We start from the raw sequence: 15519 nt of genomic DNA, 5'->3' as shown, positions 1-15519 counted from the left end.
TCAGACAGGTGATCGAGTTAGAGATGACGGGCAGTTGGATGTCTCAATTAAGCGACATGCTAAATAAATTAGATTAGAGTAGTTGTGCGTTTGAGTTTAGACTCAATGGTATTAGTAGTAATTAAAATATTGAACATACATGCATAGGTTTTTCAATAAAATCGAGACTAGTCAACCGAAATTATAACCGGTAAATAAAAATTCTAATAAAATAAAACCGTATAAAATATATAGTTTACATACATTTTAAGCTTTAGTTGATGAAATTTATATACACATATGTATATATATTTTTTATTTTTATTACACAAAGTTATAAAATATGAAATATCTATAGCCAATGTCTGCTAAAATGGGTAAAGAATTTTTTTAACTTTAATCGACATCAATTCTGAGATTAAGATTATCATTTTATGAGTACTTTTCTTTTCAATTCACTTGCAAAAAAGCAACAAAAAAATATTACTTCGAGTATTTGAGATCTGTATATTATTTTTTTTTTGAGACACTGGTATTTGCATTAAAAAAATTTACTTAAACTCATAATAGTTGCTGTTACAACAAAAAAGCAACAAAAAAATATTACTTCGACTATTTGAGATCTGTATATTATTTTTTTTTTTGAGACACTGATATGCATTAAAAGAATTTAGTTGCTGTTACAAAACAGTTAGTTAGTTGATGTTTTAATCATAGTTGATCATTTTGAAACAAAAGTCTTCTAAATAAAATCAACCACTTTTCTTTAGAATGTTTAGTCAAAAACCATTTCAAAAGATATTCTTCTTATCAAGTCGGCTTTGACATCAAATTCAAGTTGTAAAAGTTCATCTACAATAATTTTATTTTCAGTTTATGTACAGACTTCGTTTAGAACGGACATTCCAATTTTTTTTTTAGTACGAAATTTTATTGTAAAGAAAGATGCAGAATTTGAACGATTCAGATAACTTGAATTCAAAAGTAAGACAAAACCAATTGATTTATAATAAAAAGAGAGTCATAATACGTGTAGTTTTTAGAAAGCCAATGGATCATCCTTAGGACGTAATTCTGATGCCCCTGGTCGTGCTTTGCCTAGATGCTCGAAGAGTATGTATTGCCAGCTGCAGGTCACGGAACAAGGACCTAAACCAATGGAGGACGCGAAGAAATTGCGTTCAGTGCAGTCAAAGCCGTGTTATCTTCAGGATAAGGCTTTCGAGCAGCGTCGTCAGTAGAAAAAGGAGGCTGATTCACTCCAAGCTCCTTACAGCGTTCGTTCAAAAAAATTTTTAGTCGAAATAGAAGCCCGAACTGGCTATCCTATTTGACCATTTGGCCAGCTCTTGCAGCACCCTGTTAATTGTGGCGGAGACTTGTATCGGTGTTCTACTAAAGCATTCGTGCGTAAATCATGCCAACATAATGAACTATTAAATGTCGCTGCCAAGTCGACGGAGGTTCGTGGTACAATTCCAATGGTCGGTCGAGTGCTGGCAAGGCGTAAATATATTTATAATAAATTGCAAAGTTTAAAAATGACGATATATCATTTGTCTCAGCATGTGTCACATGTAAAAGAAAAGCAAGGGGTAAGCTGAGTGGCTAAGAAGGAGTAGCAGGCGGAGGAAGGGAATAGAAAACTGGGTTTGTTTGGCAAATAGCAACTCAAAAGTGCGAACGATTCAATTAATCTTGACACTATTTATTATTATTAGGAGAAACAGAACGAGAACGAAACGAAACGAGAATGTGAAGGCTTCTTCGTTTGCAATTGCGACTGCCCATGTAGTTGTTACATTAATTAGTAGAGCAGGCTCAAAACTTCGTCTCTGGTCTTGGGAAGTTGGCATTATCATATTTATTAAGCAGCCGCTTCGCCTGCAGCTCCTTCCAGAGGGTCAGGAGGACCAGGAGGGCCAAGGCATTGGGCCTGTCTGGCTACCCGCGGCTATCACAACAACGAAAATTGATTGCTTCTGTTGTTGTGGCTGGCTTTGATCGTGTTAAGATAGGCCCGACGACCAACATGGTCGATGGTCGTCATACAAGAAATTCCCTACACCAGTCACTGGGTTCTGGCTCCTTCTCTCTCTGTCTGTCTCTCTCTCTTTCTGTCTCTATATAGAAAGTTTTATGCATAACTTTGCCCTGGCCGCACCGTGGGCATCGTAAATATCTTTTACTGCCATCCTGTTCCTTTCACAGTTTTTGCATTGCACGCATTTTTTTATTTGCCCATAGATATATGCATATACATACATACATATAGATTTCTAGGTGGGGGCAGAACGGGTTGTATTCGGTTAGGTGGCAGCGGGGCTTATGGGAGTAGGGAAAAAAAACTATTTTTGTGACAGATCATAAATCAAAAATCATACACGCTGCTGCATTTTCAATACACATATATATGTATATGTATATGTATATGAGAGTATTCCGCAGGAAGGCTACTTGCAGGTGTTTGAATGAGTCTCCTTGCGATTGTAAATTAAGTTCAGTCCTCCATTCCATCTCTGTCTTGACTGACTGCCTGACACTTGCGGGCATAACGGCGGCCGCTCTTTATTTTGCTACGAAATATTATTACCACAAAGTCATATACATATATTTATATTTTTTCATGTAGCAGCATAAATTAAAACATTTTTTCGTTTCTATGGGTGGAGTGAAATCTTTTAATAGTTAGTTCACACTAAGCCGTCACGTTTAACTTGCAAGTCCGAAAATTAACTCAATTTTATTAACTTAATAAAGGTCTTTCAAGAAACCAAGCAAGCTTTCTTAAACAATCCGTACAACAATCTTTAAATACTTTAGAATTATGATAATTTTTCTATTTATTGCGAGTGCTAAATTCTTTCACTTTTGTTTTAATATCTCTGTTAAAAATATTTATTATTTTTGAGCTTCACTGTACTTATTTCTAGCAATCCTTTCACACTTTTTAAAACCAGCGTTTTGAGAATCGTTATTAATTCATTTTGTGATAAATTCAATGTTTCCAATCTATTTGGATTAGAAAATGTGCAAGAATACCAACAAAATATATATTTCTGTGTTTAAATTGATAAATTCAAATTAAATTAGCATTTAAACTCAATATTATAAATTTAAATGACCAATCGGTTTTAAAGTAACTACCGATAACCAAAGTGAGTGTATATAATATTAAGAATATCTCAAAATAATATATCTAATACTTTAAAACCGATTTACGATATAAATTTATAATATTGAGTATAAATACTAACTTTAATGGTTTGACTAGTCGATCCGTCTCTTATTTATTCACACTTAACTTTTTTTAGCAAGGTTAACACGTAGACCTCCTAATGGTTTTTGTGGATAAAATATTAAGAAATCTTTTCAATTGCAATTTTATTTCAAAGTCATTAAGTACTGCAAAAAGGTTTAAACTAAAAGCTTAAATTTATGAATGAATTTTAAATTAAACTCACTCACTTTTTAGTGCATTCAAAATTTATTAGCAATTGATTTTGAATGGGATATCCTTTGGCTCGTGCCATTTACTTTCAGACGATTAACAACAAGTATTTGGTGAAATATTTAATGCATATTAAAGTAAATTGTCCATTCATTTATTTATAAAGGATATCCATTAAGTGGTATCCTTTTAGGCTATTTCCCAAATGATTTCATTCAATTGAAATACAAGATTTTCCACTTTATATGCAATGCACGTAAAAAAGAACCCAGAACCAGAGCGTTAATCGTCAAAAGAGATCTGTGGCATATGCCTAATAAATCTCATTTTTTTGGTAACCAAAAGCAAACCAATTGCTACTAATTTTTAGTGCGTTTTTTCGAGCAGGGCGACGTGTGAGATGCTCGATTACGATATTACCAAAATACTCCAACTCACGTACTACCGAAAAAAAGAAGAAGAAAAAGAGAAAGAACGAAATAATTCAGTCACAACAAATTGCTTCATTCATGCCCACAATATGTTGGACATTACCTGAGGGAGAGCCAGAGAGAGATAGAAAGAGAGATAAGGAGGGGGCTCATCTAATCAGAGGGTTATCAAATCTCGTATGATTCCTAGAAACGACAACTCGCAGTGTCCGTCGTGTGATGTCCGGCAGTTGCTGGAGTAGCATTTTTAATTAGTTTAGTGCTTCATGGAAGCAATTACCCCAACGGAATAAAATTCTAGTGACAGTTTTTTTGTGGTTGAAACTTTGATTTTAATGCATTCAAAATTATGACAAGCTGTTTGAGAGTCGAGACAAAAACAAGAGCAGCTCTTGATTTTCGGGGGCCTCAAAATATTTTATGGTTTCGGAATGTTGAATGTTAAATTCGACTTAAAAACGCCAACGGAAATGCAAAGAAATAACCCTCTCTGCCGAGACCCATTAAATTGTGTGATTTGCTTTGTGTGCAAGTCAAATGCGATCGGAGATGGCGATTGGAGACGGGATGGAAGAGTTGGAGATATTTTTTTTATGATTTAAGCCCAGACAGAGCAACAGTTCGATGCCTAATCCTTTGAGTTATTGACGCAGTCTCTGGTAACCAGTCTCTGTCTCACTTTGATGAAATTTTATTTATTTATTTGACTCTTTTGTTGTTGCTGCTGTTGTTGTTGTTATTATTTTGGGTCTGCTCCCCCGGCATGAGATCGTGTAGTGGCAGTCATCAGTTTATGGCCAAGTTGGCTCTAATCCCGCAGGAGTTAAATCTGTGTGTGTGTGTGTGTGTGAGGGATCTTTGTCTTTGGTCTCTATACGATGTTGATGTCTTATATAACACAGTGTTACTTTTGACAGTTTTATTGTACCCCCAGTCCCAGCCCTAGACCAATGGCGGCACCATGGAGCACAAAGGAAACCCAAAACACAAACCCCAGAATCGTGAGCCTTCAATGCATTAGGGATTCTCAACTAAAGTGGTAATTAAATTGGATGGCATTGTTAAAAGAGATCGTCCAAACGATCGGGCAAACAACTTGTTATATAACTTAATCTAAGCGCAACCGTCAAATAATTAGCCAGCCCTGCCACAAAAGTCATTCGAATTGCCAACTGACCAGGCAACTGGCGATGACAAATTACAGGGAGAACTGGTTTCTCCTCATCTACGCATGCATGTGCCAAGTTAGTCGGTCGGTCCAGTTGGCTTTTAATTTTGGCCAGTCTTTGCAGTCCGAATGCATGGCAAATTAACACCTCAAACGGACAGGCCAAACTCATTTGGCATTGGATGTCTAATGTTTTAGACCGCTGACAGCAGCGAATTGCATTTGACGTGGCCAGTTGAAGTGCATTTCCTGCCATGGCAACGTTCTTCGCGGCTAATTTGGTGTCTTGAGTGCTGGCAATTGCCAGCAGGAAAACAAAAAGAGCAACAAGGAAATAATACAGTATTAAATGTGATTTGAGGATTACCGATTATTCAACATAACCAGCCAACTCATCTCCTTCTGAAAGTGGGAACTGTGATGGGGACAAACAAAAAAGAAAGTCAATGGCTGAAAATTAATTAAAAACTCATCAGATAAATGATGTCTTGGTACATTGTTGTTACGGCCAGGCGAAAATTGTTTCTAGAGAACAAAGCATCTTTGCCATAAGTTGCCTTCGCATTGGGTCTTTGGCTTGGTCAGTTAAGTATTCATAACTATATTTATCAGCCATCAAAAATCAATTGCAGAGACTAAAAGGAAAGGTAGCCAACCAACCGGTCCTACTCCCGGCTACTACTCCAGGGTCCTATTGAACTCCTCATCCCCCTTCCCCCTTGCTACTTGTTTGCTGGGCCGTGTGGCGTTCAAATTGCGCTTGTTAACATTTTTGACCGCCTGCTGGGGGCCAACTATGGCGACTGACGAAAAAACCAAACCAAAAAAATAAAAAAAAAGCCAACAAACCGAACGTGTTACGCATAATAATTTTCGCAGTCGAATAAATATTTCAATGGTTTTCTGCTCTCTGCCTCCTCGGTTCATCATCAAATGCGTGTGGTTTATCTTGGTTCAGGCATCGCACTCACGCTCAAAAACAGAAACAGAACTGCCAACTGATAAGATGGACCAACTGCAGGTACAACATCCAGCAACAGCCACAACAACTCGAGTCGTTCGAATGAACGCCTTCTCTCTGCGTTGTCTTTGTGCGTTTCTTATTGAAATAACAGAAATCATAATGTTTATGCCATTAAATTGTTAACAAAGCGTACAAGCTACTGGCCCCCAAGCTCACACACTCTCCTTCTCTCTCTTGGCTCAGAGTCTCAGGTAAAGAGGACGACCCCTGGAAACGGGTCCCGCATGTCAGCACGCACATAAATTATCGTTGATATATATTTGGGTAGTGTTTTCTATCTCTCTCTCTCGTTTTTCAGCTTGTCGTGTGAATGTCCAGTGTGTCCAAAACTCTCTTATTTATTTGCCCGAAAAACTCTCCTGTCCTCCTACGTGACATTCACGCTTCGATATCCGCCGTTTTCCACTGTCATACGTGACCCAGTCTAGGGTCACTACCGTTTCAAGACCCACTTTTACTCCCGCTCCGCTTCTGCTGGAGCTGCTGTGTATCTTCGTGTTTTCTTCTTTCTTTTTTTGCTCTTATCTATGTGCTCTTATCGCCCGTCGGGCATTTCTTAATTTTTTCCCTCACTTGCTTGAATTATTTCCTGTAATTGTCCCCCAAACTCAATCCCAACCCACTCCCAGTATCATCCTCATCATCATCAGCACCATCTTTAGGCGTAAAAAATAATCAAATGTTTCCTGGGATCGAAGAAAAAAATGCTTTAAACCGACCCAAAGATATATTCCCATTCCAGCCATTTCGAACCATTTCGGTCCATTTCACTTAAAGGAAGCCAAAGGATGTGAGTGTGTGTGTTTCTGTCTCTGTCTGTCAACTCTAGGAGAGAGTTTACTTCGAGAATGAATTGGCTTTGGGTTAAGGGAAAAATGGACTAGGGACAAGGACGGACAACGTGGTCACACTTCCACAATTTTATTTATGACTTTATCTTTTATTTTGTTTGTGCGAGAGAGATTTTTGTTTATGTTTTTCTCCTTTCTTGGGAATTTCACTGAGATTTCTGTCTTACTTTTCTCCGTCTCCCTCATTCTGTGGATTTTGTGTGTGCGGTCGAAATTTGTTGTGGCGGCTTCATTGCGACTTAATCACGTGCAGCGCGTTTCAGTTTTTGTTTTCCAGTAATTATACCTCAGTGGGTCTTTTAGAATGTGACTAAACTTAATTTTGAAATTTTTTAGACACAAATTGATTCAGAGAGGATACACTAAAGCCAACATTGCTTGTCCTTTCTTAAAGTCGATGTCAAATCTTAATAAAGAGATCAATGTAATGTTAGCTGAAGCGCCACATCGATTAAACTTGTTAGTTTTTCTAATTTCTTTACATTTCTCAATAAAATTCCTGATGGAAATGGAAATTTAAAGTTACTTTTAGTTGCACTAGTCATTTGTTTAATCAGCTCAGATCATTCTCACTACTTGTTGAGTTAGTTTGATTCCTGCATCTGACTCTATTTTGTTCTAAGCTCAATGTTTTTTTCCTTAGCTAATGGTGATGATGTCTTGCACCTGTCTATCTAAAGTCTTTACACTAAATGCTGCAATCAAATTAGTTACAGAGATGGGGCGATGGGAGAAATAGAATAACGTAAAATTTGATTAGCACAATTATATTATTACATGCCACAAAATGTGGCAATTAGGGCACTTCTTCTCTATTGTGTTTGCCATCTGCCATTGACCCACGCAAGCTTGGGAGAAATTCCTGCAACATACCACAAAAGCCAAAAAAAAGAAGGAATCCAAAATAAAACCAAAAACCACAAATGAACGACATTAGTTACACTTATAGCCGGCATGAAAAAATAATTAACAAATTAAATGCTATCTGGGCCAGAAAGAAGAATTATGACAAAGAACAAGAACTTGGAAATTACTTGAACAAACCTCGAAAATGGGGGGAGAGAGAGAGGAAAGAGAGAGAGACATCAAGAGATATACAAAGAGAAAGAGGAGACGCTAATTGAGGTTTGAGGTTGAGATAAATAGAGAGATATAGAGGGCAAGTTTACATAAGCTAATTGTTATATAATCTAGCTGCAACTTGTGAAAATCTCTTCATCATACAACATTGAAAAGAAGGTGGCAGGTACAACCTTTTGTTGCACACGCACTTGTCAAAATACAGAGGGAAAGAGAATCGAGTGATGGGCATTAAAAATGCATTTTGACAGGCGGCGGCATCGCCGACTCGACTCTACTCTACCTGATGGCCCATAGAGTTGGATTATGTTGGGTTGGGTTAGGTTGGGTCGCTAACTCCTCTACCTGTTCGCACTTTGCGGCTTTGATCGATAATCAGCAGCCCACGCAAAAAGTGTCTGTCACGCTAAAACCCTAATGGCGTTACGAGTATTCGAGTATATGTACGTACATATATGTGACCAGGTCCCGGGACAGTGACTAGTTTTTGTGGCCTGAACAAATAGTGAAACCACAGGGACAAGGATTCGCAGCTGCCTGGCAGCATTCTCCTTCCAGTTTATCCTTTAATGTGCTTTTGTCTGCGATGGCTCGTCGCAAATCCTCTCAAGTGCAACCGAGCTGCATCAGATTAGAACAGGTTCGTCTTTGTCCCATGGACAAATAAATCCAAATTTTAATGCTCTCCCACATTGATAATGAGCATTTTGCGTTTGACACAAAAGTTTTTGCTGGAATTTTATGTTGTTTGACTTAATCGCATTGACTGAAAAGTTGCCATCAACTACTACAACTAAGCCGATGCCGCGGTAAAAGCCACCGCGTGTTGTTTTTAACTTTGCAATTAAAATCCATTCGGGAAAACCCATAGAAACTAAAAACGCACTTCACACCCTTACACACACACACACACACACACACACACTTACATTTTCCATAGAAAACTGTCATCATTGCCAGATCCAGATCCATGCATTTTGATAACAAACTTGTCACAATTTCTGACAAGTTGCTGAAGAGTTTCCTTCTATTCTAATGAAGAAATTATCTATAATGATACGCGGAAAGTGCAATGCCTGGAAAATGAAATAATAATTGAGTTGCGTTCTGATAAAAATCAAATTATATGGAAACTGAAACCCTTCAGGAATCCACTCCAATATATCCAAATAATAATAATGGTCTCACACACACTCTCACATACACACACAGTCATAATGAGAATGACGTATTATTTTATGATAAGTTTATGAAACATTTGATGGATTTATTACAAGACTCGTTGGAATGAGAGAAATAGACAAAAGAGAGAGTAAAAGAGGCAAAGATGGAGATTGGAAAATGTGTGCGTGTTCAGGATATGTCACTCACCTGGATCTGGGAGCAGGTGAAATAAATTGGTTCTCCTCGTATAATATTCTATGAAGTAAAAGAGTTGCAGGTGGACAAAAGGCGGGGAAATTGTGATAACTTGATGCAACCAGAGTGAACTTTTGTGCATCCATAGAACTAAGAGCTTCTAAAGTTGAAAATCATTTTCAATTGTTTAATTTTGTCGTTTATTGATTTATTGGTAACTGCATTGTTTTTGTTTTCAGGAATATATCTGTAGGAGTCAAATATGTTTTGACATTGGGTAAATTGGATTTTGGTCAGGTAAGGCAAGTTGTTTCCTTGATTATTTCTAAGAAGACATATTAGAGAACAAAACGATATAGTCATTAGATTCAAATCACATTCGTTTGCGGTATTAAAATTAACCAAAATTCCTCGTTAAGTAAACTTTTTTTATGTTTTCTAATATATCTGATCAGTTTTAATGCTAGTTTTTAAACTTCATTGCTTAATAAATGTTTTCTACCCTCTGGTCATTACACACAAGAAGCTATATTACCAATGAAAAATATCGGCTTACTTTAAAGACGGATATAGAAAAATTTTTGGGAAATGTCTCGGTTCAGTAGGCTTCTCGGCTAGAAAGTTTAGAAATTTTTGAGGTAACGATATGTTAAATTAGAAATTTATAAACATTTTCCTACCGCTTTGAAGTTTTACTATGCTAGTTAATATGAAAAAATCAACAGTAAAAAAATTGTGAAAATTTTGACATCTTGGTTGGTTTTCAGACCTGACCCCACCATGGATTCGTCCTTTGGCCTATTTATTTATACCTGTACTAAACCTTATCGACAAAACAGATTTGAACTTGAAATTAGATTTTGGATTTTCTAAATAACAAATTATGTTTACCACTTCGATGTGTCTCTTCAGATCATAGAATTGAGGAAAAGCCAGAATTATTTTTCGTTTCTTTTCATTACAAAAATTTGTCCCGATTTGTCGAAATATCAATATATCATATATTTAAATTTGTATATTACGCTCTTATACTCTTATTACTCTATCTAATAATAAATTGAAGCTTTAAATTTAAAAAGATTTTGTGTAGATCAAAGATTTTTCAGAGACTGAGCTCAAACAACTTGGTGTAAAGCCGATTTCTAATTGTCTATACCAGCAGGAATTAATGCCATATCATTTTGTGGAATATTTTAACGATTCTACTCAGGACATTAGCATCTGTTAAGGCAATAGCAAAACTGTTCTGGCCATTTATCATGTGGACAAGCCAGCATAATATACATAATATGTTCCTAATGCAGGCACTGGCAACGTTTGCATTTCAATTGTCAAAGTCTTGGTTGAAAGAGCCCACCGAAATGGCCAACGACGCAGAAATACCCATTACTAGGCTTTGTTTGTATGTATTAAAAAGGCGACGAAAAGGAAATGGAATTCCATTTGTCGACCAACACATATATGCTCCACTCGGTATGGCAATGGTTAACGAGTGTTAAGAAACCAAACCGAAATATTTTCAAAGTGTTTGAAGAGCTAAAAGCATGTTATCACTCATCTATGTGTTTACATGCGTATCAAAGGCGAACACGAAGCAAACTGGAGGACCGAAAGAACCTAATCAATATGCTCGTCATTTGCGCCAAGTTACATTTTCCTTTTAACCAAGTACGTGTCAACGGGGCTCAAAGACAAACCAAATATTGTACGTATTAGAAGGGGGCCCAGGCCAAGGATAGAGGACAGAGGGAGGGCAGGGAGTTGGGGACAGGGACAGAGTCTTGTCAGACAAAGCCCTTGGCATTGTGTCTTTGATATTTCGTGCATTAAACTTTGATGAGTTATCGCACGAAAAGTGCCAGTGACATTGCTTCTATTCAAGTATTAAATAATTATTTTTACTTTTCTTTTTTGAAGTATGTAAGGTGTTTTTCTTTTTTGGAAATTTAACTCCTCCTCCTGATTCTCTTTTAGTGTCTGTACGCGTTGCTTTAATTTATGTCCCTGACCTTTGGGTTGCCCAGGCATCTCTTTTGTCAACTCTGACTCTGACACGCAGCGAACGAGAGACAGACAGACGTAGAGAAAGAGAGCGCCATCAAACAAATTGCCTTGGCGAGCGTGCGTTGTATGCACATTGAATTTTGATATGGATAAGGATAAGCCACATCAGCTCCAGCTCCAGTTCCATCGCCTGCTCCTGTTCCACCTCCAGCTCCATATCGCCTCCTCATCATCAGGCCAAGACCCATGCGTAAGATTAATTGATACCTGTCCATTTTGTGTTGACAAGCACTGTGAATGGAAAGAAATCTTGTCGCAACAAAAGAAAACAACAATAAAAAGGTACGCAACTATGGCCAAAAATAAATGATGTACAATAAGGCTAGGACACTTTTATCGCTCCCAGTTGATAATAAACAATCTAGGCAAAGCACACAGGAATGAACAACAACAGCAACTGCCAACTACCTTACCTACCAGCCAAACCATTGATTCACTCCATGCTCCAGGAGGGGCGGGCAAATGGCAGTGGGGGAGACCACTGAATTCCTGGGTTCCTGCTTTGTTGAATGACATATGTGTGCGTGGTTGCCCCACTGACTGCTCATCCATTTAAATGTCCAATGGTTTGACCATTACCGCTAAAGAGGGATGTTTCATTAGTTGGCATAGGTGAGAAATGAAAATAAATGGATTAGAGAGAGACTCATAGGAACAGAATAACATTTAATACGATTTTTTCTGTGGAAGTGTTTTGAATTTCGTAGAATTTTGATAAGCTAACTGTAATCGGAATTGAAACAGAAAAGAGTTCTTTTAAAATAGCCCAAGAGAAAGTTCAATTTATGTTCAAATTGGTTTTATTCTACTAAAAATTAAGTTTCGAGGATCATTAGGATCATATTGCAATGGTTAATGGATCCCAGAGGGTAACCTATTTAAGTGAGATGCAAAAAAGTTTTTTAACTTATTAAAAGATCTTTCCACTCTACAAGTCCCTTTAAGGGACTTATTTTTTTTCTGTCATATTCAAAACTTCAAAATATCTAATTACTAAAGGAGGTCGTATTGGAGTGAAAAGTAGTGTACATATATATACCTATGCTTAGCCTAGTTAAAATGCGTGACCAAAAAGCCCAAAATCTATGCAGCAATCGATTGATCGGCCCTCTTCTGATTTGCTTTTAGCATTACAATAGAAGTCCTTGGCCATTGTATTCTCGGAAAGAATTTGAGAGCACGTTCAATAAATTTACACAGCATAAATGTTGGATTTCCACGGTTCCATTTTCCTTCCCTCCCCATAGATGGGTGTTGGCTGGGCCAAGACGTTGGCGGTGGTTTGGTGGGGAGGGTAAGCAGGCATTTGCCTTTACAGTTTAATTACAACGCACACAAGGACGTTGGGCCAGAGAGCGCGATTCCTGGCAACGCCGCATGGCCGCTTGACAGGCCAGTCCGGCTGACGTGTTGCGGCGTTCAATCAAAAACCTGTCATGCTGGTCAAGCCAACGGGGCAACGGGTAAAGCTGAAGCTGAAGCTGACGCCGACGCTGCCGTTGACTCCTGAAGCCTGGGTAAAAACTTATCAGGCTCGCGACATAATGAAAAACCACGATGCGTCCCATGATCGCCCACTCACCTATATTCCATGGCCCACGCTTTACGCCCACTTAATTAGTGCCCCAGCTCATTGTCAGAAAACATACATATATATAGGATATATACGTCGGCTTGTCGCTTGATTGTTTTTGGGGTTTGACCCATTTGTGTAAATGCGAAACAAAAGCGAACGAAGGATTCTCTCTCTATCTTTTGTGTGTGTATGAGTGAGTGTGGCAAACAAATGGGTAAATAGTGAACGCACCCCATCCCAATGGGGAGCAGTCAAACAACGTTGACAGCTGCAATTTCTATGCAGCTTTTGTTGCACATTGACTGACTGACTGACTGGCTGAATGACTGACTAGTTGACTCAGTAACTGACTGACTAATGGGCCTTGCTGCAACTGACTCATAATTTAATTCATTAAATTCAATAGCTGCACCAAACTGTGCGTACATGTGTGTGTGTGCTTCTCGTTCGTGTGAGTTTAGATGATGGAGGTCATAATTACGCCCTGTTGATTTACAACAACAATATTTAAGCCCCTAACGAGCTGACAATTTTGCAACCCCTCCAATTATACCTCCTCCAAAGTCTTTTTTAATGCGTCTGTAAAGCAAAAACTATTGAAAACTAACACACTGACGCTTTTACAGAGGAACGCACAAAAAGAGAGAGAGGAAAGTTGAACTACAGTCATTTGAAATGTTGGGGGAATCTCTTGCTACACAGTGAATACTGCCTAACATTTACTTGTTCTCTCAAAACGTATGAGTATAAAATTCTTTGCATTGCTAAAATAAATAGAACTGTTCTCATGCTTCATTTGCTTTTAATTCCCAAATGGTTTTGGCTTGAGTGGATTCTTGTCTTATGCCAGAACTAGAAACTTATCGAAAAAGAATTTATTTTCATTAAGTACCTACCTAAAATGCTCTTCAAAATATTATTGCAATGATATGATCTAACCTTTCTACAGACGAACATTTACTAGTAATATGCTTACCGAAATGTTCCCAGAGTTTATTCATAGTGAACTTAAATGAAGGTGCCGCATTTCAAATTTTCCACGGAAAATCAAGCAACCTAACTAGTACTAAATTCAAACGTTTCCTCCAATTTACCGCCCATTGTGCCTTCTGCTCATATTGCTGTTGCTCGTGTTGCTGCTGCACCTCTGAAACGCACAATTATCGATGATTCGAACAGCTTGAACCGCAACAAAGTCCACAAATTGGCAATTTGACTTGAGCCAGTCCGTTCGCCGTTCTCTCTTTCTCTCTCTCCCCCCCCTTACTATCTAGGTAGCAGTCCTGTTCCGGAATACTGCTCACTGCTGGAGACAAGACGCGTCGCGACATCGCCACATTGAACTGGGAACCGGGCAAGTCAATATGATGATTTAGAGCACGGAAATTGGTGTCGTCGTTGCCGTTGTTGCTGCTGTTGTTGTTGTTGTCGTTGTCGCCGGTAGGATTAGGTTGTAGCTTGCTTGTTTCTGCTGACAGCAATGTCTGGAAATTTGAGCTCATGTTGTTGTCTTCTTCATAAAAAAAGCATTAATTCTAATTGGCAGCAATTGCATTGAACCACCACCCCCACCTATCTATACTTCCCAGTCGACATTTCCCCTTCCCCACCACCCCCTCCCCGGCAGACCGGACAGCAGCATTTCGACGCACCACATCATGTGAAACAGTTCCATGTACTGTCCAGAGACAAAAGTGTTTAGCTCCGTGAAGAGTTGAGCCCTTTTTGTTGTTGTTAGTTTCCCCTTTTTTGTTTGCTCTCTATTCGGTGTGCGGCAAAAGAACAAAAGAAGGTAACACTAGAAAATATAGTTACACTACAATTTAGCGGCAGTTCAAATAGTTGAACAAACAAACTTTCTGTCTTGCGTATGGTTTTCCTCTGTATGTCCACGTAATTCTCGCCAACCTGCTAATTGTCTTTTGTCCGTCTAAATTTGTCTGTATGCATGTGTGTGTGTGCTGGTGTATGTGTGTTGGCCAAATGCGTGGACTTTGTTTTAAGTGCAGCCGATCGACCCAAAGAGCTAACAAACAAACAAAATAAAGTCGAAGCAAATTCCTTGTGTATAGTGTGAAACCGTTTGGGTAATGGGCAAAAAACATATATATATATACATACCTATATACATATATCTTTTCCATTTGCATATGACAAGATAAAGATTCCATACTGTAAATATATGTGTACAACACAATATGGCTTTGTTTTACCCATTATTAAGAAGTTTTTAGATTAGATTTTTAGATAGAGAGATCTTTCGGTCTGCTCCGTATATTTTTAATATAAGTATCTAGATAAATCCAAATTTTAATAGATTACCAGATTTGTGTCTAACTGGGTCTAAATTATTTACTTTATTATTTATTTATTAACTCTAATTGACAAATATTTCACTGGGAAAAATGGATAAGCTTTTAGAATGAGTTACGTTTTCTGCTAGTAAGCCTTACAAGTTATTTTTTGTATCGGAAACGTTTCGCTAAAGTTATTCTCTATTAGAATTAGGATCTACTGTGGACGGGTTACTACTTGA

General features: G+C 38.0%; 1 protein-coding gene across 2 annotated transcripts; it reads right to left on the bottom strand.

The window, feature by feature from the left end:
* Positions 1 to 11276: 11276 nt before the first annotated feature.
* LOC111518435 lies at positions 11277 to 15319 on the bottom strand. Of its 2 annotated transcripts, XR_006953858.1 has the most exons (3): positions 15105 to 15319; positions 11825 to 11988; positions 11277 to 11638 (listed from the first exon to the last, which is right to left on the bottom strand). XR_006953858.1 is itself a non-coding variant. In XM_023175104.2 (2 exons), the coding sequence occupies exons 1-2, from the start codon at positions 11953 to 11955 to the stop codon at positions 11380 to 11382; spliced, it is 390 nt and encodes a 129-aa protein (XP_023030872.1). In that variant the 5' UTR covers positions 11956 to 12122; the 3' UTR covers positions 11277 to 11379. The 2 variants fall into 2 exon arrangements, 1 of the variants encoding a protein (XP_023030872.1); XM_023175104.2 differs by lacking the exon at positions 15105 to 15319 and having other exon boundaries at positions 11825 to 12122.
* Between the last annotated feature and the right edge of the window lie 200 nt (positions 15320 to 15519).

Source organism: Drosophila willistoni (genome assembly GCF_018902025.1).
Source record: "Drosophila willistoni isolate 14030-0811.24 chromosome 2L unlocalized genomic scaffold, UCI_dwil_1.1 Seg168, whole genome shotgun sequence".
Lineage (NCBI taxonomy): Eukaryota > Metazoa > Arthropoda > Insecta > Diptera > Drosophilidae > Drosophila > Drosophila willistoni.
Note: the sequence above shows the minus strand (reverse complement) of the source record. Positions and strands in the feature narration are given on the sequence as shown.

What these genes read in the sequence shown, in the direction of transcription:
- LOC111518435 (XM_023175104.2), bottom strand. Translation starts at nt 11,955, where the DNA reads ATGAGCAGTCAGTGGGGCAACCACGCACACATATGTCATTCAACAAAG. An exon ending in GTGAATCAATGGTTTGGCTG is followed by an intron (nt 11,639 to 11,824) that starts GTAGGTAAGGTA and finishes TTCCATTCACAG; the next exon opens with TGCTTGTCAACACAAAATGG.